This window comes from Artemia franciscana, chromosome 2, assembly GCF_032884065.1.
Source record: "Artemia franciscana chromosome 2, ASM3288406v1, whole genome shotgun sequence".
Lineage (NCBI taxonomy): Eukaryota > Metazoa > Arthropoda > Branchiopoda > Anostraca > Artemiidae > Artemia > Artemia franciscana.
In genome coordinates, this window is record NC_088864.1 from 54,985,195 (window position 1) to 55,009,542 (window position 24,348).

The 24,348-nt window shown below is 33.6% G+C and overlaps 1 protein-coding gene across 1 annotated transcript in view; it reads right to left on the reverse strand.

Annotated features, from left to right (window-relative positions):
• The window catches only part of LOC136043789 (probable ATP-dependent RNA helicase spindle-E), a 129,743-nt gene that overhangs the window by 34,587 nt on the left and 70,808 nt on the right, over window positions 1-24,348 (reverse strand). Inside the window, exons 11-17 of the mRNA XM_065728706.1 lie at window positions 23,991-24,118; window positions 19,709-19,933; window positions 17,514-17,639; window positions 14,239-14,378; window positions 12,696-12,815; window positions 5,637-5,802; window positions 2,524-2,838 (exon numbers count right to left, since the gene is read on the reverse strand). Of these exons, the coding sequence (XP_065584778.1) occupies window positions 2,524-2,838; window positions 5,637-5,802; window positions 12,696-12,815; window positions 14,239-14,378; window positions 17,514-17,639; window positions 19,709-19,933; window positions 23,991-24,118 (1,220 nt within the window). The remainder of the gene's footprint in view (window positions 1-2,523; window positions 2,839-5,636; window positions 5,803-12,695; window positions 12,816-14,238; window positions 14,379-17,513; window positions 17,640-19,708; window positions 19,934-23,990; window positions 24,119-24,348) is intronic.

A 24,348-nucleotide genomic window follows, 5' to 3' on the forward strand; every position in this document is an offset into this window, starting at 1 on the left:
GTTCGTCAAGATTTTTAATACTGCACTCACTCGTCAATAATTGTATATATTTACTTGCTTTAGTTCATTATTCTTTTCATTCGGTTTACTTTAAAAAAAAATTTTCGTTAAGTTGAGCTTGATTTTTTTTTTTTTTTTTTTTTCAGATAGTTGGATATTTCAATGTCTTAGGTTTTAATTTGACTCTATGATGTTTCGAACCGGCGTATAAATTTGTCTGACGATGGCTATGGCTGTGATTTTTATCTGCGTAGTGCCTTATATTTTATTATGACAAGAACTGGCGCTGATTGGCATGATCGTGTAAGACGTTTGATAATAAAATCGTTTATCGTTTACATACAGTGTTAACTATTGGGATGTACAAAGAAATTTTTCGAACGGGGAGGGGGATTACGCGGAAGGATCTTTCCATGGTGGAATTTTTCGTGGGGAAAGGGAATTTTCCGCTTCAGTTCATAAATTAAATTAAAAAAAAAACTTTTCACCTGAAAGTAAGGACCACCATTAAAGCTTAAAACAAACAGAAATTATTGCGTATATGAAGGGGTTTCCCCTTCCTCAATTTCTCGCTCTTTACGCTATAATTTTTTTTAGAGCTTTTAAAAAAGCTTATTATTATAATCAACGACAGTTATGTCTCATGATTCATTCTTAAATAATTTGAGCAAAAAGTTAAACCTTAGCGTAAAGAGCAAGGTATTGGTGAGAGGGCAACCCCCGTCATATAAGTAATAGTTTCTCTTTGTTTTAAGTTTTAATGTTGCTCTTTACTTTTGGGCTGAAAAAAAAACTTTTTTTTTTATTTAATTCATTCAAAGCCTATCTAGCCTAACATCCCTAGGACTAAAATTTTGTACTAAATTTTTTGCTCAGACATGTAAAAGAAAAAGGCGGATTACACGAGAAAAATAGATGGAAGAAAGTCAAAATTATAATGCATTTAAAGCATTAGGATATTAAATTAGGAAATTAGATGGTTTTACTCACAAGATTAATGAAGCAAGGAAGTTATGCCAGCCTGTGCTAAGTTTTGCTAATCAAGCCAGTAAAATTTTAATTTAACTACTGAAGACTTAACAAACTTGTGCTAACGAATTAAGAAAACGTGGGGTTATTGTAGCGAGCGTAGAAGGGGCGTGTTCCTGAAAGTTTAGCTGACTAGTATATCTTTTCATAGTCCTCTAATTTTGGCCTGGTAGATGTCAGACATGAGTAATTCGGTAAAAGATTCAAAATTTCAGTAGCCCAATTGAGGGGAATCAGCTCAAAATTGAATTGAACATATAATTATTCAATTAAAGCTTGGAGGGAGAGGGTATACTAATTTAAAAAATACGGTTTTAATGCCCAAATACAAGGATTACCGAATATTTGTACAAGGTTTCATTACATATTTCCATCTACAGATTCATGGACAAAATAAAGGTAGACCCTCCCTTCCTTATGCGCCCTTATTCAAATATGGCTTAATTTACTCCCATCAAGCCGACAAGGGGTTAAATGATTCAAAATAATAAGTGGAATTATATACTTCTTTAAGGGCAGGTTTTCATGTAGGTTTTCACTTAAATTATAAATGTTTAAATGATTTTGCTAAGCATCATATTGCATAATTATGACGTCTGGTTTTTTAAGTTTTCTTTCGACATTAAATGTGAAATTCATTATTAATCATAAATAAAGAAATTTAAAGTAAGTTTCGAACTGACTCCGGTCTCAAGAAAAAGGGCAAAAACTTTTTTCATCTGATTTATTTTTTTTAACCTTTTATAAAATTTTGATGTATTTGTCTCCTGAGCATCAAAATTTTTCTAAAATAATCCAACTACGGGTAAGGTCTTCAAATGATAGAAATTGAGAGATGAGAGAAATTAACCATTTCATTTAAAATTCTATTTACCGCAGTAGTTTTTGTCATTAAAAACAAATAAATAGTAAGAGAAAATCAAACAAGAATAATAGACTAAATTTTTGTATCCGCTTTTCTGACAGTAGCGATAACATCACATATGGTGGAGAAGGACAATTTCAGAAATATTTATATGTAGTTACCTGTATACGACTTTTTAAGAAAGAGCATAAATAATGTCCATTGTTTAGTTAGTTATCAAAATGGAACAATTTAAGAGGCAGAGGCAGTTTTGGGGGAGGGACAGAGGGGCCCCTTGCCCCGGGTAAAGAAATTTTAGTGGCAGAAAATTTCAAATAAATAATCTAACATTTAAAAACATTTTGTAATTTTGATATTTTATTTTTATTAAAATAAAGTAAAGGGTCAGTAAAATGTTAATTACGGTAATTGAAAAAATAAAAATAGGTTAATAAACAAAAAACAAATCATAACTATCGAAATAGTTAAATAACAATAAATTGACGAAATTGTGTTAATAAATGATTTTGCTAAAATTTGACCGAAAAATTTTGTCAGAGACGATGGGGGGGCAAACAAGCTTTTGCTCCGGGCTCAAGAGAGGCTAGAACCACTACTGTTAAATAGCAACATCTAAAAAGGACACCAACCATGCAAACTCCACCCTTGATTAGGTTTTCATCCAACTCAAAAAGTTCATTCAACTTCTTCTTCTCTTTGTTACCAAAGTCAATGTAGACAACGGTGATAATGGGTGTGTGAATTCCATCTTTTCTTATTTCGTCCACAACAGCTCTGAAAAATTCGTTGTTAAAAAGTGCAATGACTAACTGACCCAATACAGGTGTTCCTTTTAAGGGTGTCAGTGGCTTTTCTGGATTGTTCATCACTGTATGGAGCTTATCATATTGCTTTCTGTATTTTGCGTCTGTATACGTTGCATAAAAACAATCTGGATCCTCATACTGGAAAAAAGAAAGATAAGTTTTGACAAAATAAAAGCACAAAATCTTAGGGTGGATTGAACATTGCCACAGCACTTCCCCCGAGGACAGTGGGAGATTATGTCATCCTCAAAGACATAGTTATTATATTCTTCGATATAGCTATTTCCAAATTTTTATCGAGTGACTTAGGGTAAAAAGTGAGCGGGGGAGGGGTCCTAGTTACCCTCCAATTTTCGGTCACTTAAAAAGGGAACTAGAATTTTTAATTTTCTTTCAAGTGAGGCCACTCAAGATATTCTAGGACCACTGGGCCGATACGATCATCCCCGAAAGAAAAAACGCATCCGTGATTTTTCTTCTGGCAAAAAATACAAAATTTCACTTTTTGCAGATAGGAGCTTGAAACCTCAACAGTAGGGTTCTCTGATACGCTGAATCTGACGATATGATTTTCATTAAGATTACAAGACTTTTAGGGGGGTTGTTCCACCGTTTTTTCGAAAATAGGGAAAATATTCTCTAAAACTAAACTTGAAGAAACTCATAAATTTGAAATCACAATAAAAAACCGATTCTTTCGATGTATCTATTGGTATAAAAAATCATTTTTTTTTAGAGTTTCGGTTACTATTGAGCTGGGTGCTCCTTACTTACAGCTCGTTACCACGAACTGTATGAAAAACTGAAAAGAATTTTTAGTCATCGGAGCATGGAATATTTCGCCCCTTTCGCCAAACGCAATATTCAAGTTCTGTACACCCCTTTCCTAAACATTTAAGCTTGATTCTCAGCTATAAGATAAAACAGGGCACACGTACCAAACTACGCTTAATTTTTTTTTTACTTTTTAACGAAAAATACTGACTGGTTGCAATACTCGCTTGCCTTCGGGCGTCATAAAGAAAAAAGGAGATCAAAAAGAAGAGAAAAATATTCGAATCAGCTGACAGTTAAAGAGGGAGAACGGAAACATAAATAACTTACAGACAGAAAAACAGATGGTGCTGGCAATGACTGAAGCTTATGATATTTAAGCGGTTAGAACAAACAATATAAACACTGCCACTACTACTTTTAACCCAGAGTAGCATCAAACCACCTAACGCCAGCACAGCTCCACACACTTGTCTTGCATCCCAATCAATTCACAGGTTCCCCCTTTAAATCCTTCCAAGAAGCCTAACTTTCCTTTGGATCGTTTCTACCTCCCCTTTTGGGAACGAACTGCTTTTCGTTCGGCCCTAGATGGTTGGCTGAAAGGACGATTTTTGGCAGTATTTTATCCTTCATCTGCAGAACGTGTCATAGCTATCTGAGACCTTTCTCTCATTATAGGACTAGAAAGCGGAATAGAGCCAAAGTTTTCGTTCAAATGCCAAATGTTTCCAAATCGAATGAAATGCCAAAATGTTTTCAAATCTTCAATCGAAGCAAGTATTAAAACTTAATTCATGAATAATGGACGGGTTAGCTCATTCCACCTTATGATGGGACATGAAACTGGCAATTAGCTGTACTCTACCTTTTGAATTTAAAGTTTCAAGAAATTTCAAAGTTTCAAAAGTTTCAAGAACTTTTGCAGCTGTTGAATTTGGTCTAGTTTAAATTTCATATGATTTGATCAGATAATTCCTCAAATTTTCAACTCTTATTAGTAGCAAAAGATTTTTTTTTAACATTTGGAGGTATTTTTACTTCCTTTTTAGATTTATGATTTCTTGTTACCGATTTTTGCTCTCCTCATTAAAAAAAAAATATTATAAAGTTAAGCTCATGCAAGATTCTAAATTCTAAAATCAGTTTTCTTTAATGAATCATTTATCAAGAATATGCTGCTCGTTTTTCGGACCTTCTAATTCATTTTTCTTTAACCTTTAATGGTACGAGCTGAGAGCAATCTATACTTAAATTCTCATATAATTACTCACCCCAAATACTAAGACCCAAGAGCTCATATGGCACTTGTGACGAGGTCGGAAGAGCCAAGAGATTGGATCAGGTCTGGTTATGTCAATAACGCATCCAGAACTTGTGCTTATTCTTCCCAACAAGTTTCATCCCGATCTCTCCACTCTAAGCATTTTCCAAGATTTCCGTTTCCCCCCTCCACCCCCAATGTCCCCGGGTCCGATCCGAATTGAAAATGCAGCATCTGAGACATGACATATTTCTATATATCAAGGTTTATTAAGATGCGATCATCTATTCGTGAGATACATATACCTCATTTTTGGAACCCTGAGCGAGAATCATACCCCTAGACCAGCAAGCCACACTTAATAAGAACAATTATTTGTTTTGTTGGCAGATAAAATTCTTCCTAACTATTTCGTTCGCTTGTTCCACCCCCCCTCTCCCCCAGATTATCGAATCGGGGAAAAAAACATTTCTAATTTAATCTGGTCTGGTCCCTGGTACGCCTGCCAGCTTTCATCGTCCTAGCTTATCTGGAAGTCCACAAACTAGCAAAACCGGGACCGACAGACAGACAGACCAACAGACAGACAAACGGACAGAAATTGCGATACCACTTGGTAAATACCAATTGCCACAAAAAAAAATTGCACAGTTAACAGACGAGTCCCAACATAAAATTTTCAATGCTATTTACCTCTTACACACAATTTTCAGTCAATTATTTAAAACTAAAACTATAAAACGATGTAGGAAACCTTGAACAAACTTCAGTTAAAGGGGGAAGACATGGTCCCCCCTTGATACAGGACCTTCCTAAACCGTAAAATTGCCTAAGGAAAATAGAGAATCTGAGATAAAATAAGCTATAAATTTAGTACAAAAAAGAAAAAAAAACTCACGTGGGTATATTCAAATGTGAAGTCAGACTTGGTAACATAAGGCAGTTCTAACTGTGGCAGCATTGAGCAGTAGAATATTTGTCCATTTTTAGAAATCTGTGCGTTTTTGCGCATTTCTTCACAATCTTTCAGCCATTTTTTATACAATAAATCAGCTTCATGCGTCCTAAATTAGAGAAGAAAAGCACAGAATGAAATGAAATATATCAGTACTTAAAATTTGGAAGGCAAAACCAATCAAATACAACTGTGGTAACATGAAAAGTACTTAATTTACACAAAATTAATTAATTTTATTTTTTTTATTAATTAGATCTTCATAATTAAACATTTTTTATTTATCATTTTTCAAAATTAAATAATAAAAAATAATTAATTTTTTCTACAATAAAAGCTTCAGGCGTCCTAAATTAGAGAAGGAAAGCACAGAATGAAATGAAATATGTCAGTACTTAAAATTTGGAAGACAAAACCAATAAAATACAACTGTGGAAACATGAAAGATATTTAATTCACACAAAATTAATTAATTTTAATTTTTTCATTAATTAATTCTTTATACTTAAACATTTTTTGTTTATTATTTTTCAAAATTAAATAACAAAAAATAATTAATTTTTATACAATAAATCAGATTCATGCGTCCTAAATTAGAGAAGGAAAGCAGAGAATGAAATGAAACATATCAGTACTTGGAATTTCGAAGACAAAAACAATTAAATACAACTGTGGAAACATGAAAGATACTTAATTTATAACAAATTCAATTAATTTTAATTTTTTTTCATTAATAAATTCTTTATAATTAAACATTTTTTATTTTTTTTAAATTAAGTAATAATAAAATAATTAATTTTTTATACAATAAATCAGCTTCATGCGTCCTAAGTTAGAGAAGGAAAGCACAGAATGAAATGAAACATATCAGTACTTAGAATTAGGAAGACAAAAACAATCAAATACAACTGTGGAGACATAAAAGATAATTAATTTACGCAAAATGCTAAAGTTTCATGGTTTCACATGTCACTTCTTTCCTTCCTTCACACGTATCTTGAATCTTAATACTGGGTTTACCTTCTCGTAAATTCCGGCAAAATTACAATTTGTATTTTTAGTTTGCACATTTGTGGTCCTGTTTCTAAACCCCACAAAGACCATTGAACAATCTATGAAAAAGCAAGAAATTAAATTTAAAAATTAACTGGTTATTGTAATTACTTTACGTACAGATCAGTAGCTTACAAAGGAGAAAGAGGCAAAAATAAATACAAATTGTATTTAATCGTAACTCATCTTTAGAAAAAGATTTGGGGGAAAGTAGCCTTTAACCTGTTAGCATCAAAACTAGATTTGATCGAAAGGATTAATACATCGCCCGCATTGGCAATACAGAGGCCAACTTTCGGCCATTCCGTACCGCAAATGTAGTTTTTGGTCTCGAACTGTATCAAAATACTACCTAATGAAAACTTTGAGATTATACTACAAACTAGAACCAGTCAAGTGCCGTACGAACAGATTCGCAAACTCCTTTGTACCATATTTCGTAAGAACATTTAACAAGTGAATTGAAAGTGACCATTTTGTGATTGTAAAAGTAGCGTAATTAAGCGTTCACTTTTGAGTGCTACGATAGCTATTTCAATAAACGAATACGAATACGTAGTCCATGCAAAATGAAGGACTTATTACATAGAAAGTGTTTGCAGCATTACTATGGGTTATATAGTATCGCAGTACCGTATACCAAATATTTGGATTATGTGATGGGTCAGTGGGTCTCATATAGAGGAGAAGGGATGCCTGAACCCAAAAGAAGTAAATTATTTTTTCACAAATTTGTCTGATGCAGAGAAATGAATTAGGTCTTAGGGTATTGGCGGGAATTCCATACGGGATAGCTGTTAGCCATAGCACAATTAACAGTAGCTTGGCAAACTGCACGCCTTGAGTCAGCCCAGGTAAAGTAATTCACTCTCAAATAGGTAGGCCTCTGTATTTTAAGGAGCCAGTTTTTACTATTAAATACCGAATCAACAGAACTCTCTTACCATTTTCTAGAAAAATAAAGTGAAAAGTCAATAAAGCTTAAAAAAAGCTCGATAAAATCAAAAAGGCTTAATAACTATATCCGCAATTCGCATGAACTTCAGAATCTATGATCAATAAAATTTGAATAAAAATAAAAGAAAATAAGATGGAAATATACAAAGACGAGCTTATAAAAGTTGCAAAGAATAGAAGGATAATGGATAGAATTGAAAGGAATAAAAAAGGCGTAGCTTGATACTTTACTGTAACGCGGTACCCAAAGATATAAGATGCAAATCTGAAAGAGGACATTCTTAGATGCCTAAGGTGTCAAGTTTATGCTGTCATATATCAGGGATGTTTTCCGTTTACCTGCATCCAGAACGTTATCCTGATGTTCAAGTCAGAACTTTATGTCGGTAGTGCCTAAACCATTGTCCATGCAACAAGAAAAAATCACTGCTTCATCCGCGCATTTCGAAAGGCTCAAGTTGTCAGTAGCTCCTGACTACACCTCAACGAAGTTTCGGTGCGCAGTGAGTTGATGACAGTTCTGGAAGCCAAGCGTGCAGAAGTCAATCCAAATCCAAAGCTGATGGGGCGTGAGATTTTTTTGTGAGAGACAAATCTTATACCACAACAGTGCGGGAAAGTGAAAGAAATTGATTGGGACCAGCGGATTATTGGGTTAGCAGAGCAACTGAGAACCGATGATCGTTAAAATCTTCATTTAGATTTGGACAATGAAAAGATGGGCCATAAGCAACAGATGAAATTAGTTCATAGATATGCAAGGACTTGATGATAAATAACTTAAAATTCAATTTAGTGTTGGAAAACGGGATTTAATAAGTTTTGTAGAAATTTGGAAAGAAGGGCCGGTATATGACAAGAGACATGTGTGATAATATTTCAAAGAAAAGAAGAAGACCATCGGATTTATGGAGGAGTTTCAGTACTAATAAAGAGAGATTATGTTTAGAGGCCAGTTGGCCTCTAAACATGAGTCTAGTTGGAATCAAAGTCTGAAAATATTGTTTGGATGAAAGCGTTACTAAGAAGGAGTTATTTTGTATTTTATTGAGTTTAACACCTGAAAATAGCAGTTATAGGAGTAGTGAAAATACGTTGGAACTCCTCAGTGGAGAGACGTATCATTATAAGAGAACTTTTGTCAATCATAACTTTGTATTTCTACATGACTTTAGTGCCTATTAGCGACGAAAAGAAGAATTTTTGCGGTCCATTGTTGCCTGAGGATCGCTTTCTGCTGAGAATGGAATGCATGAAGTGAGTCTCAAAAGTAAGTCTGGAAGGAGTGTGGGTAAGAGCAAGATGTAAAACATAGGAAAGAAAAAAAAAAGAAGAGTTTTCTTTCTTTAGGACTTTTTGCGAGATAGAAACTTTGGTGATTTTAAATGGAAGAATTGGCAAGGATAAAAAACAAGGTGAATATTTTTAGGCATTGCCCTAAGGGTGGTAGATTATACTTTAGTTTGTTTGTTTCTTTTGTCTTCATGTGGGAGTTTCAGAGCTTCGGAAATGGCAGGGTCAGACCATGCACTGATTGAGGCATCGTTAGAAATAATATAAAAGAGGGATGTACCCTATCGCCTAAGCCATTTATTATTTAATTAAATAATCTGAAGCAGTTTAGGAAATGCGCATGCTCCTTTTCACAGACTATAGTCCTCCCAGTAGATGCAGGGTATGAAGTTACATGAGTTATTAAATTTCTTACAGGAATATCTATTAGGTAAAAACCTTGAGGTTTTTACCTAAGCACAACAGTTAGCACAACATTAATTAATTAAGCACAACAGTTAGCACAACAGTAGTCTCAGTGTTTAGGAAGGAGGATCAATCAAATGGAGCTGCTAAATCTATGTTAGAAGGTAGAGAGATCCAAATTTAGGACGAATACCAATATTTAGCAGTAAAATTTAAGGCAAAGGATAAATAATTTAGTAGACTTACGGGTCATGTTGAGGAGATAGGTAGGATATGGTCAAATTTCCATTATGCATTGGAAGTCCGAAGATGCCAGAAAAGTGACAAATTAGAAAGGACTCAGCTAGGATATTAAAAAATATGGCTACCTTTAGGTGTAAACACAAGCATCCAAAAGTTTAGTAGTTAGAGGATATTTATGAATTTTTCGCTAAGAAATTGTAGACTAGTAAAGATAATTCGATCTTAGGAACGTATTAGGAAGATGCCACGACTGCGGCCACTTAAATCAGGTTATTTAGAAGCTTTGAGGGATGAGGCTCGAAGTTCATGACCGTACCAAATAAGGAAAATTTCACAAGATTTTAGAGTGGGAATAAGGAATGAATAGGTTAGGCATTGATGGGGTAGCAATACGAGATCAAGAGGTACAGGAATATACGAAAGAAATGTTCCTGATTCCCTGCGCTTCCACACGATAGTAGAAGAGATGGGGTGAAGGGATATTCCTTAATGTACTATAAATTTAAGAAAGGAGGGGCTGAAGTATATTACTAAATTGAAGTACATACTGATTTATATTTACCACTTGGGCAAGAAGAAAACATTTAGGGAGGAGGCAAGGGTAAACTGGTCCTTGCTTTTGCCCTAGGTGTTGAAATAAGGATTGGAGTGTGGGTCATATGATGTGTGAGTGTAAAGAATTGCGTGGATTGTGAAAGAAAGCACATGGAGAGAGTAAGTTTGATGAAAGATGGCTGGTGTGTATAGTGAGTGATAAATGTTTTGTTAGTGTCAAAAAGATAAGAAGATTTCTCAAGCTAGCAATGGAGCACAGATACAGATTATTGTAATACTTTTGCTTAAACAGTATCAGTTAATTAGGATTAAATTTTCATATTGTATTGCTAGGTCGCTAGGGCTTTAGAACATTAAAAATGATCATTGTTATCATTAAAAAACGGCAAAACAAAAGGCAGATCTATTGCGATTTTTAAGACTCTCAGATGATTAGTTTTCTGGGTTCTTACCCCTATCCGTTTCTCAGAAATCTGCCCTGTGCCCAAAATAACCAACCGCATTTGCCCACAGACGGTCGTTCAAGAGCCAAGACCAAGTGCGTCGATCTAAACTTTTTCTCAATTCTAACTTAAAGTTAGTTAATCAAGTTATTAATGTTAAAATATTATTGAAAAGAAAATCCTACTATTTACTTTCTTGGGATCTAGAAAAAACATTGAATAAATTTTTCATAAAATAACTTGAAGTCTGAAATCAAAAATTATGTTTTTTCAAAAAAAATTCTAAATTTTTACGACTTTATACACAATTGTTTTTAGACAAATCCCTTGCTTTCTCAGAGATGCCAAATCATTTCAAAATATTTGACACTGTCTCAAGTCATTAGAAACCCTTTTTCTAAATTAATCAGATTTAAACTTGAGATTAGTTAAATCTTCAGGTATCAATTTAACTATTACCTTTAAAGAGCATTGATTCTGGTATACAAAAATTTATAAATAAACTAAACAAAAGTACACAAAAGACCGTTAGAGTCAAACAAGATTAATTACACAAACGAGTGATCCGAGCTCTGCTGAACAATATAATAACAAGCAGAAAACCAAGATTGGTATCGCAGCATCTAGGAAGTCAACCTAAGGGAAAACAAATTTGGTCCTCACCCACGAGGCTGTAATTTTTTTTGTTAAGTTCGCAATTTTAGTCCCATATTCGTAATAATGACCAAAGCAAAATATTGACTTATCATATCTGGATTTATGATAGTCATCTAATCGTTAACAAACACTTCCCTAGATGATCCACCAAACAATCATAAGCCCACAAAGGTACAGTCCATATCTAAGAGGAGGAGGGCAAATACCGGGGTCTTACTTTGGGATCTGTAATTGTTTGAAGAAAAAAAATATTTCGACGGTTTACATGACGCACCTTTCTTTCTAGTAAAATGTATTTATGAAATCTCTTTTTAACTAGCTATTTTTGATAATTAAGGACCCATGCCGCAGGGAATTTACGAGTCATGACACCCCTGGAAGCAAATTTGTTTGTTTTTCAACCGAGTTAATTCAAATTACTATTTAAAATAGATAGCTACTGCAGCATCTAGGAAGTCACACTAAGTAAAAGCAAACTTCAATTTTGTTGCAACACGTTCCGTTAAAAAATAATCATTGAGGAATTTGCGTGGGATTAATCTACATCACATAAGCACATCTCACACACCAGACTTCCAGAGCTGTATGATATCTTGTACATTTACCTTGTCTTATAAAGTAGGTTTATTTGCAAAGTTTCATATTTTTTGTCAAATATTTTTTTTATTTACAAGAATGTTAAATCTGTAAAAGATAACAGATTTTGAGAATGTCTCAGCTGCTAATTAAGATGGAGACATAAAAAATATGTAAAATTATACTTCAAATAATCTTCAGTTTGATATGCAACATAAGCACCTTTAAAAATAGAGCATTTTCACCTGAGAAAATATTTAACACCAAAATTAAAATAAGTTATCTTTCGAAAAAAGGATGCTGCTGATTGGTCTGAGCTTAAAACACAACCAAAATCTTAACTCGGCAATATGTGAAGTTTTTAATTTATTACGAAATAAGTAACGAGGGGCCAATGACATTCATAAATCACGTACAGCAGGTGGCACATGCCAAGCCTGGCAAAAGTTTTTCAAGCTTGGCTTAACTGTGTCAAGCACTGCCGCGCGTAGCGCTAATGTGCGGTATAAGTGCCGCTTCGAAATGTACACCAGATCTTAGAAAGTGGGTGACCCTTCGATAAGTAAAAGTTTTTAGTTTCTTTAATCAAAAAAAGTTTTGGGCGCTGCAAGGAAAATCTAATTAATACCACAGACTTATATACTTTGTTACACTTTCATAGTTTCCTTGTATAAAAGGAGCAGAGTTAAAGGAAAAGAAAGACAATAGAAAAAAAAGAATGTGCTTACGTTTTCATGTCCAATTGAAATTCTTGGGTAAAAGGGAGCGGAGTTAAAGGAAAAGAAGGAAAGACAATACAGGATAAAAAGAAAATGCTTACGTTTTCACTTCCAACTGAAATGGTATCCTGAGCTTCCCCATTTTAACAGCCTTTCTAACCAGTGGATGCACATCAAAATTACCTCCATTGGAAACCAAATGCTGGAAATCTACTACAAACCTGAAATAAAGAATAAATAAATACAGTTTAGGCTTTGATTGTCATCTCTGTTATTTTAATCGTTTTACATACTTTTATTAAAGAGCTTTTGATCGTTAGTCCGTTCTCTTGACAACAAAAATAACAATTTTCATTCTCTTTTTTAACTTCAGAATTCAATTTCTTATCCCAGCATTGAAAGGAAACAGGAAATTTTCAAGAGATTTCGTAATTTCTGTTTTATACTTGATTGTCCTGTGAAATATTTACAAAAAAAGCAAAGTGTAACGAAACAACCCAGCTACATTCAGTAAGAATACTCTTTCAGTACATCATCTTGAATAAATTCGTTATTTGCCATCACTGAGACCAAAGCTATTGATTGACTAAATATGATTGACTAAATATGATTGACTAAATAGGATTGACAAAATATGATTGACTAAATAGGATTGACTAAATATGGAGTAACTTCGCCTAATTTAACGATTCATTTTCAACTTTCCTTAACCCAGGATTTTTTTTTTCTCTTATTATTATAAGTAGCTTGAAATAGAGCCTGAGCAAAAAATAAAATAAAAGCTCAACGTAATCTATGTCGGTTTTTAACCTGGACGCTGGGGTTTGACGACGGAAGTTTACGAAAATTACTTTTTTTAAAATGGCGGATGATAAATTAATTTTTTAAATTAGTGATGATAGCAAAAATTATTAAGCTGAGTGCTTTTAGTAGCTTAAAATCCAGCTTAATGCCTCATCACTAAGCGTTTAATGCACTTAAACGTATAGACACAAACAAAAAAGAGAAAATGCAAACATCAACAACAAATAACGATAACGAGAAATAAAAATTAAACTGGTGGGAGGAAAGACTAGAGAAAAAGGAGCAATAAGAAAAAACCGATGAAACGGACACAAGAAACAAGTAAGCAGGTCCACTAAAAGATAATAAAGTTTTTCAAGAATGGGTAGAACCATTAATTGGAAAGGTATAAGCTAAGCTACATGTATAAACTAAAGGTATGTTATTATAAAGGTAAGCTTAAAGTTAGCTTAAAGGTAAGCTTATGGTATTACAAGGTAAAGGTACAATACGAATACTGAACTAACGAATCATTTCTTTTTCTTTACACGTCCAAGCTTGGCAAATGTTTTTACAGTTTTATTTTTCTAAGACAGTGCATAGCTGAAAATAAACTAACTGAATACTTCGGCTGTATATCTAATTACCATCCTCAGTAAGACAAAAAAGTAAAATAAAGATAAAATTCAACTTACCATTAGAAATTAGAAAACCAAAAATAAAACCAGCAATAAAAGCCCCAACACCATAAGTTTGGCTGGACAAGGAATATATTTTTTTTTCAACTTTTAAACGATATTCAAGTCCTTCATTTACCAAAAAAAGGAGATACAAATTGAAAAGATATATAAAACTACATACTTAGATGAGCCTTTGCTGAAATGAACATCCACTTTTTGGACACTGCCTTCACTGGAATTCAGTAGACGCGTTGTTCTAAGCATATCATGAATCTTTTGAATGTAAAGATCCCCATATTTACTCTGGTCAATGGGAAAACCCTGAAAAAAGAACAATACAACCAGTTGTATTTTTTATTATTTGCATTGTCATTGCTACTGCAACAACTAACAACTTACCACAACAGTATGCCGTTCAAGGGCGACACAGCTGCGCACGCTTCTCCTCCACCCCCTTTGTTTAGAGCTAAAATATAGCTTTTGGCAGGATGATGCAATCTGTGATGACTATTTAAATGTATATTTTACATTAGAAAAAATGGAAAAGATATTCTTTAGCGTATAGCTTGTATAATAGTTTTACTAGGTTTTTTATAGGCCTGAGACGGCTCCAGGAAGGCAAAAAATAGTTTTTACTCGATATGAATAGACCTAAGATAGCTTCAGGGAGGCAAAAATTATTTTTTATCTAGTATAAATAGACGTTAGATGGCTCCAAGGAGGCGGAAAATAGTTTTACATGGTATGAATACACGTGAGATGGTTCCAGGGAAGCAAAAACAGTTTTACTTGGTATGAATGGACGTAAGATGGCTCCAGGGAGGCAAAAAAATAGCTTTTACTTGGTATGAATAAACATAATAAGAAAACTTCAGGAAGGCGAAAAATAGTTTTTACTTGGTATGAACAGACCTGATATGGCTCCAGGGAGGCAAACGGACAGCTCATCCCTTTCTTTATACAATCTTTCAGGTTATTACGTCAGTTATGTCAAATATTGACAAAATGCAATCAGAAACTGTAACACCAAGAAATCAGAAACTATTTGACATATTTGTAGATGTTGAAGGGTTATTTTCCAATGATAACCCGTCAGTTGACATATTTGTCATTCTATTGACATAGTTATTTATAATGTTGATCCTTTGTGCCCTTTCAATCATACCACTCATTAAAAAAGCGATAGTACAATGTAATAGTTAATTTCTAATCTATCAGCCACTATGTACCTTGATTACCTGCATATTAACCCATGTTTAACTATTTTAATACTTAAACATCAAATTCTCTTTTTCCTTCATTTTGATTTTTTCCAGCCGTGACAGATTACGTTTTGTGAGGAAAAGAAGAGAAAGTTCTGATGATAGTATTGATGTTATTGTAGTATAGCAGAGCCAGTAAAGTGTTGTTAATAGTATTCCTAAGTGAACTGAAAACTAAGTGGAAGTGGTTGTTCTGCTAAGTTTTTAAAATTCAACTTGGTGTCAAAAAAGTTACCCGCTCTAGGAATTATCATGAAAGCGATAAATAACAAAGAGTCTCAAGTGTTTAATTGCAAAATTTTTAGTAAAAGCAAATTCGAGTTAGAAAAAAGATTGATAACAGTTTTGGTAAGTCTCTTCAAGACAATACAATAAATTATTACAAATACTGTTATAATTAATTCATAACACAGTAATATAATGAAAACATAAAAAAATCTGTATGACGTTTAATATTATATTAAAAAATTATCGTATCATAAGTAATAATGTTTTATAATATTCAAAGTATGTTAAAACAGTAAAAACAATTTTACATTGAAAAATTGAAAATTGAACCATAGGTGGTCTCCAAACTTCCTTTTAGAAACAATCAAACAAAAGGTACAATCAACAGAAAGATCTTACAGCTTTTGGCAGGAGGACTTCCAAAAATAATCTAGAACAAAATATGATCAACCTTTCATGATTGAGAAGAGCTAAATGGCTGTGCTAAACTTGTGCTAGTTACAAGATATAATTTTCTAAATGCAAATGCTAATAGATATAATAAATATAGGTAATATATATAATTAAGCAATAAATATTACAGAAATTTAACTAAATTAATTAAAAAAAAAAAAAAATGTTCTATAAAAATGCAATAAATAGTAAATAAAAAAACAAATAGTAAATGCATATTCCAATACATACAATTTAAATTCTAAATACGTAAAATACACTGATCTACATGTATCAGCTGCTTTACTGTCAGACATTTTTTCTTTATACTTTTTAATACTGTGGTTTTATGGAACTATATCTATTTCAAATAGTTTAATTTAAGAAAAGGAAAAATCGAGCAAATTCTAGTGCGAAAAATAAATAGTTTCATGTTCAAGATTCAAACAGTCGAATCAGGAAATAAAATGAAGATTTACCGATGCCTATCTTGGCTGCCAAAAATCAAAACAGTTCTTCGATATTGCAATTCTACTAATGACGTATTTAAAATGGATAAATACTACATCTATACAACAAATGAAGACTAAACAAGAAACAAAAGGCAACCCACCACCTATCAGGCGGGAGAGAAGAGATAGTATTTGACAATTTTGAAGTTGATCCAAAAACCTTAGGGTTCTCAGGCCTGCCATTTGGAGGAGGAGAGTGGGATATGCACCCCTTCTAATTTAAATTTCTTTTTAACCTTTTATTCTTCATCGTAAAACAAATTAAGTAATCAGTTCTCTTTACATGTTTAGGTTGAATTAGAAAAACTAACAAAAGTTTACTTTCGAGAAGTTCCTTTTCGTGAACTTTCCCAATGCAGGAGCAGAAGCTGACAGACCTATATTAGCCCACGCTCACTGGATCAGCTTCTGGTTTAGGTATAAGAATGCCATGGGCAAATTTTCAGAGGAAAGGTGTCAGAGGAAAAACACAGCTGGAAAACCGAAGACAACGATCCAGCCAATTCACCACTACAAACAAAGAGATTCTTTGCCGCACGCAGGACTGAAGAACGATAACCTTGATTGTGAGGCTCAGTTCGAATCACTATGCTATAAAAAGGCAAAAAGTAGCTTATGAAAGAATAATTAGTTTACAAAATTAGTTTATATAAGAGTAATCGGCAATTCAAACCTCACAGTGATTATCATGCGATATTCATATGAGCTTAAAGTTTATGTGAGTCTAGTTTCTTTATCCATTTATGGGTTCACTCATTTTGTACTAGTTTGTGGAAACAGAGTTTCACAGAATAAAGCTGGAATTCCCATCAGTTTTGACACATTTTCATGAAATGATAAGCCTGTTGCTCAAAAATTTTCTAATGCCTGTTGCTTATAATTTAAGCATCTTCTAATATATTCTTGAGGAGGGGTGGGGGGATTCTGATCGATCTTAAGGAAATGATTTCTTCAGCCCTAAACGTTTTCTGCGGGAAAATATGGGAAACAGTATGTCATGGTATTAGCAATGACAATATTACCGAAAACAGGACGGATGTCAAAGGATCCCTTCCATCGAGTTCTTTTCGAGCATCTTCCCAAATTTGCTCATCCTGACCGTTTCCTCCAAGAAAATAAAACGGGTAAAATGCTCCAGCTAACGCAATCTGAAAAAAACAAACAACGATTTACAATCAGAACTAGTAAAACTTTGTAATTACGCTTATTATTACGAATCACATAAAAATGGACTCATATTTATGGATAACAGCATATGTTTTTCATAAGCGCACTGCAAAGTCCTGTAAGTCAGTTATGATATATGCTTGGTTAAGCCATGGCTAATCAGAGTAAAGTCAAGACAGATAGGTCTTTGAAAGGCAAAGCTTGTTCAGAAATGTATTTTTATTTACTGACTTTCCCTCAATTAAAGTTTATGTTCCCTGCTTAGTTTTAGTATGTTATTTTTTCTGATCTCCTAGGGTTTCCGTACATTAAAGAAAAACGACAATTTCAGTGTCATTTCGTACCTAACATCAAACTTCACAGTAAAACGTATAATTTTATATTAGAACTGAATTACAGACAATTGCAAAATAAATGAGACTAATTCACAATAGTCTACTAAAATAGTAAATCTGTTTATTGGCCATTGGTCTCAAACACTAGAATAGTTACGATAAATCAACTACCCAATTCAGTGGCTGGTAAATTATAGATTTTCAGTTTACGTGGCTTTACGTTTTAATGATGAGGGTAAAGAAATGTTGTATAATCTATAACATTTCTTCACTTCCTAGAATTGATTCATTTTTTAGTTCTGTCATCCAACTGCGACATTAGAACATAAAAGCGTGTGTAGGAGGCAAATCTAAAACAACAAAACATTGGCTCTTAAAAAATAAAAGTTAACTCTTGTAGAACATAACAACATTTAAAATGATGTAAAATTTCATTAGGAATGAGATTCGTACCCATATCAAGAGAACTAGACTGTGACCTGAACCCAATGCATTAGATAATTCTGCTGTCGTGACTAGCATATAACATGCAGCATAACAATAAGCAGCTCTTGATTTGAACCTTCATTTTTAATTTTTTTTTTTTTTCAAGAGTCGCAAGCACGGAAATCCCCTTCTCTGGGGAAAAAAGGCAACATGGTAGAATTAAGGCTCTTCTAAAAGGAACAATAAGAGCAGCACCAGTAGTTCCATCATTTATTCCAAATAGCATATTCCTATTTGGAAAAATACCACTACCCTGATTGTCCCCGATATAGCACTATATCAGGGTATGGTATAAACAAATAAAAGAGATATAACTACTAAATAAACAACTAATATAAACAACGTGAAATAAACAACTAAAAGAAAACACGAAAACAATGAAAATAAACAACCAAAAGAAAACACGAAAACAATGAAAATATTACCTTATAATATACAACACGTTTCTATTAATTATAGATCATAGTACCTTCGGTTGTCACCAACATTTTCTTGTTGGTGACAAGACCTTCCAAACAGCGCTATTGCGCTGCCTGAGTACAGAACGACATGGGTTCGGCGTCTATTTATTTTTTCTTAGCCATTTCGCATTAAACGTTACCGCAGAAAATTTAGTTAGAATGCTCTCTTAAAAGTCAAGTGATCGAAGGGAAACCACATCCCTACCATACTATTTCAGCTGCCCCTCCCCCCACACAGATATCCGATCAAAATTTTAAAAAAAAATATTCATAATAATTGGATTCATAATCCAATAATTATGCCTTCGGGATGACACAAACCCCCACAACCTTTGGGGCAGAGTCGAGTTCCAAGTTCGATTCTTAACGCAAGACCAAATTCTCCAGATACAACAGAATTCTATAAGACAAGGAACGGTCAGTGATTACATATACTTATCTTCAAAAACAGTTTGAATACTTATCTTCAATACAGTTTGAGCTAATACCCAGGATTTAAATTCAGAAGGGGGAAAAGGAAAGACAGCCACTATGAAAAAAAAAATCCTTTTTTCTATGAAATAGCAAGAAAGCATGTAACTATATGCGCATTTCTGTTTTTTGGGGTAGGAGGAGCTTAAAAATAGTCTGAGTATCACTTTATTTCATTAAAACTCGGGGAACTTGAGTCCTTGTGTTCTGGGAATCCTTGGTTGAAAAAACTGTTTTTAGAACCAAACAATAACAACAATTCACTTTTCAGAGAGTGAAAAAAGGGAACAAACATACCTTCATTACTAAAGTTTTTTCATGGTCTGAAGGCCAAATGTAATCAGACGGCATTCTCCCTGGTTGAAGATTGAATTGCTCCAATCTTTTCTTTACATCAAATATCTGGTTTTTCATTTCCACCAACTGCTTCTTCTCAAGATAGTTCTCATGGCAGAACTTGGCTTCACGGTCCATACCTCCAGATCGTTCCCATTCATTGGCAGCTGTACGAACCTCCCATTCCTATTTAATTGAAAGAACTATGACATATCTATAGGTGTAGTGGGTGATACACATCGATTGTTCAAACAACACCAACTTTACTAGATTTGAAACCATGTCCCCTCCCCCTTATGGGCAATCTAGTAAAGAACGAACCCCCAGCTCTTACTAAAAAAAAAAATTAAAATGTCTTTTTAAAAAATCTTGTCAAGTGTGGAAGAATGACCATTTGAAGCTGATTTAAGAGTGGCAACTATTCTTTTCGTTAGTATTAATGGCAGAAGTTTATGGCAAAATAAATTTATGAGAATTTCGAAAGATAGCCTAAAACCCAACAAAATGGTGTCGGATCTAAACGAAAACTGAACCATTAGAATCCACATAACCGAAAGCCCCACTTAGACGAATCTTCATTCCCAGATTTTGAACAACATGGAAAATCAATTGGAAGGAATGATGTGTCTCTTTTTTATTCTCTTTTTTTGTCGCCACTAGTGAGGCGCTAAAACCTTAAGAGAGGCGTTAAACAATTCATTCAGAAGGAAAATGCCATATCTACGTGCTTTATGTAAACAAAAAAACATAAAATTAAAAATGAAGCGTAATTTTGGATAAAAAATGGATCTTCAATTACAAGAAGATGTCATATTGGGAATTATGTCATATTTGTTACTTTAGCGAGCACCTTGAGTAAAGAGGTGACAACATGGTTCTTTCTTTACTATGATGAGCTACTAGATGCTTTTCCTGTTTCTAATACATACTTATGTTGCAGCGATTGATACAAACTAGTAAGAAACGAAGTTTAGTCCAAAATAACCGAAAATTTTAACACTTTTGAGCAAAAATTAGAGCAAGAATGGGGTAATCATGGTCACCGTGGTTGCCCTAGTAAGGTAGTAAAAACAACGCAACTATACTATTTACAAGATCAGCATGCGCTTTGATAAGTGCCCCTTTGTGGAGATACCGTAGTACTAACCTTTGACGAAAACTGGCTAAATCACTTATGAAAATAAAGAATAACACCATAATTAGGTTGTTTCATCAAGGTCACTCAAAATATCAACGAAATATGACAATTTCTCACCAACCATCACATGCCAAGTTCTCCCAGACCAAAAGTATATGCTCTCGTTGTCAATTGTCAATCTTGGTGTAAACCCTTTTCTGAACTTTCTATAACAACTACAAAAGAGTAGTATCCTTTGATTCCCCCATTCAATAACACTTTTTCAAAATATAATAGTTGCTATCTTCACAGTTATGTCCCAGCCAGTACTACCTGGCTATAATCCATGCTATATACAAAACTTACTTTTTTTTTCCTTTTTTTTTTTAATTGGCACTATCTGGAGTTATTGAATTAAGTGCAGATGAGGAACAAGTTCAAAACTAATCCAAGCCAAAAGTTCAGCTAAGTTTTATACACAGCCTAGAGATATATCGAGGATGTAGGGGGAGACAAGTAGTGACTAATTTCATTTGGAAATAACATTGAATGAGAAATCCATTGTTATTATTCTTTTGCTGTTACTATACCTAGCTAAGAAACAGTAGGCTACCTTGGACAAAGATTACCTCTTGTGGTTATTACACAATCCACATTGTTAAGACATTATAGGCGACACTAAAGTGAAAAAAAATTGTCTTCTGACGGACAACAGCTGTAGAAGTATTTATTTTGTGCTTCATTTTCCAGAGACCCTCTCTTTTATTAAGTCATTTTGTTATATTCTACCTTTATTGGAAGCTGTCACTCTCCTTACACTCAAACTTACACTCTGAACCTCATGGTTATCAAACATTCAGGGTAATGAACTGCAGGTAAGAAGTGGCTCGTTTCAACAGTAACCAGAGCTCCAACAAGAAGTTTTGATCATTATATACGCATTAAAAAAATTGATTTTTATAGTAATACTAGATACGTAAAATTCATCAAGTTAAATGCTACCAGCCCAAAGTTTTTAGCCTGAGTAAATTTGCCTATTTTTGAGAACCAAAAAGGCAATTGGTCTTGATGAGCATTATGTCATTAGATTCAGCATATCAGAGAGAGCACCTATCTAAACAAACATAAAATTTTGTCGTTGCTTTTTTATCACGGATACGCATTGATCTGTTGTTTTTTTTTTCAAAAAACATGTGGTTTTCAATAGAACGCAAATGACACTCCAAGGAAAGGCAACCATTTACAGGGTTTGAGAGGAAGGGGTCGAATAACATTTCGCATTTACTCTTGAAGAAAAGCCAATTATCGAAGCATGAGCAATAGTCAACCGATGACTAATAGCTGAATTTATTTTTTAAGCCTCTTCAGTTTTTTTTTTTTTTTTACGGAAGTGACTTAGAACGGCTAATTTAATTTATTTTAGGACGGCCAATGAACCATCTTGAAGCGAAAAAAACTAACAAATAAAAGGAAAAAAAGAAGCAAAATATTAAATCGATTTTCATGTTGTGTTTTACAGACATAAGAGAAAACTAATCAACCCAAAAAACACGAGGAGACAACTTTTTCGTCAGAGCATAAAAAAATGTGTGCTATACTGAACAGATTTACTAAGTGCTGTGTCAGTAAAACACGAAATTAGAACCGTTTTTTGCACAAAAACATAACTTTCGGTCAAGAAGACAGCTGTGTGAATACATGGTAAAAAATGCGAATGATCCAATCCATGGGACCTAAAAGTAGAGACCTTGGGCCCAACTGTTTATCTAGAGGCAAGCCAGGCATTAAGGAGGAGCAAACGATAGTCCCCAGGCTTGGTTCTGGAGTAAAGTCTCCCGCTCTACTTGAATAGAAATATGCAGGCTGCATATTTCTCTCCGGTAGGTCCGGTGCAGTGTATTTCTGGGTCTCACCAGATTACGACTTCCTGGCGTTTGATATTATAAAGGGGAAACTCTATGGGCCTCCATGCATCTTTAGCAAATTTTGCAACCTATTCTCGTATATCTCGTTCAGGCATTCAGGCAATATCTCGTACACGATTTTCGGGCAGTGAGTAAATCGTAAGAAACAAGACAGATATATTGGGCGTTCAAAAAAAGAGGAGAAAAAAGAAGAAGGTATTTTCAGAAGAAAAACACTAGCCCTTTGAAATGAACTTTACCGAACCAGAAAAGTGGCTGAAAAAAAGCAAGTGAAAGACCATTCAAACACAGTATTGGGCCTGAAATGTTTCTCTTGTTATTACAAAAGATTAGCTATTGATTTAGATTAAATACTGATGGTTTACTAAAATCTTTTAAGGAAAGCAATTGAAATTAAGAATTAAAAGGTACACACAGAGATACCTTAATTTAAATAGATACACTGGGGATATTTTTATACACACTATTTAGGATAATTAATAAAAAGAGATTCAATTCGCAATAATTCTCATTTTAAAACTGGATTATTTGACCTGGGCTTTCATTTGCTTCTTTTTCTTGGTCATTTGTCTGATTCAATATAGTTCACTTCAAAAGGTTTTGTTACACATCATGCCAGCGTGATCTCAGAACACACTAAAGCAGCAGCTATGTAATAGCTGTAAACATGCATAGCATGTTTGAATATATCTTTGACCTAAACAGCTATATACAACACACAGCTAAGCCTAACAGCTAACTAAAAAAAAGTGAAATAAAAGTGTTTAAAAAACAAAAGTTAATTTGTATGCGTTTATAAGACAAAGAAGTTCAACAGAAGAAGCGGAAGCTAAAAGAAGAAAAAGACGAAGTCAAACAAAAGTGAACGAAGATTATACGTTTATAAGACAAAGAAGTTAAATAGAAGAAGCGGAAGCTAAAAGAAGAAAAAAGTCAAACAAAAGTGAAAAAACTTCAACTAAGTAGAAAAAGTTAAATAAAAGCGTTTAAAAAAGAAAATTAGTCAGTATGCCTTTATAAGATACAGAAGCAAAATAGAAGGAGAAGAAGTTAAAGGAAGAGGGAGAAGAAGTTAAAGGAAGAGGGAGAAGAAGTCTAAAGAGATGAAGTTGAATAAAAGCGTTTTTAGAAAGGAAACTTGCTCTAAGCGTTCAGTCTTAACAGAAGACTTTAATAAAACCGTTAATAAAGGGAAACTTACTCTGTATGCGTTCATAAGAGCAATAACATCACTAAATGCTCCAGCATCCCATTCCGTCTTTTTGCAATACGTCTCTACTTTCCATTTGTACGAATTCCGGAAAATACTTTTCCCAGAAAGACCACAAGCTGAAATCAATACATAATTAATTCGCCCTTTCTTTATCTTGGTGTAGTGTTCTTTTTACATAGTTAATTTTTTATTTTAACATTATCTTTTGTTACTTACAAAAAGCATGTAGATATAAAAATTAGCTTTCAAATCTCAATGATGTTTCAGTGCCCCACTAGCGGCGAAAAAAAAAAAAAACAAACAACACATATTTTCCAATATGTCTCTACTTTCCACTGATACGAGT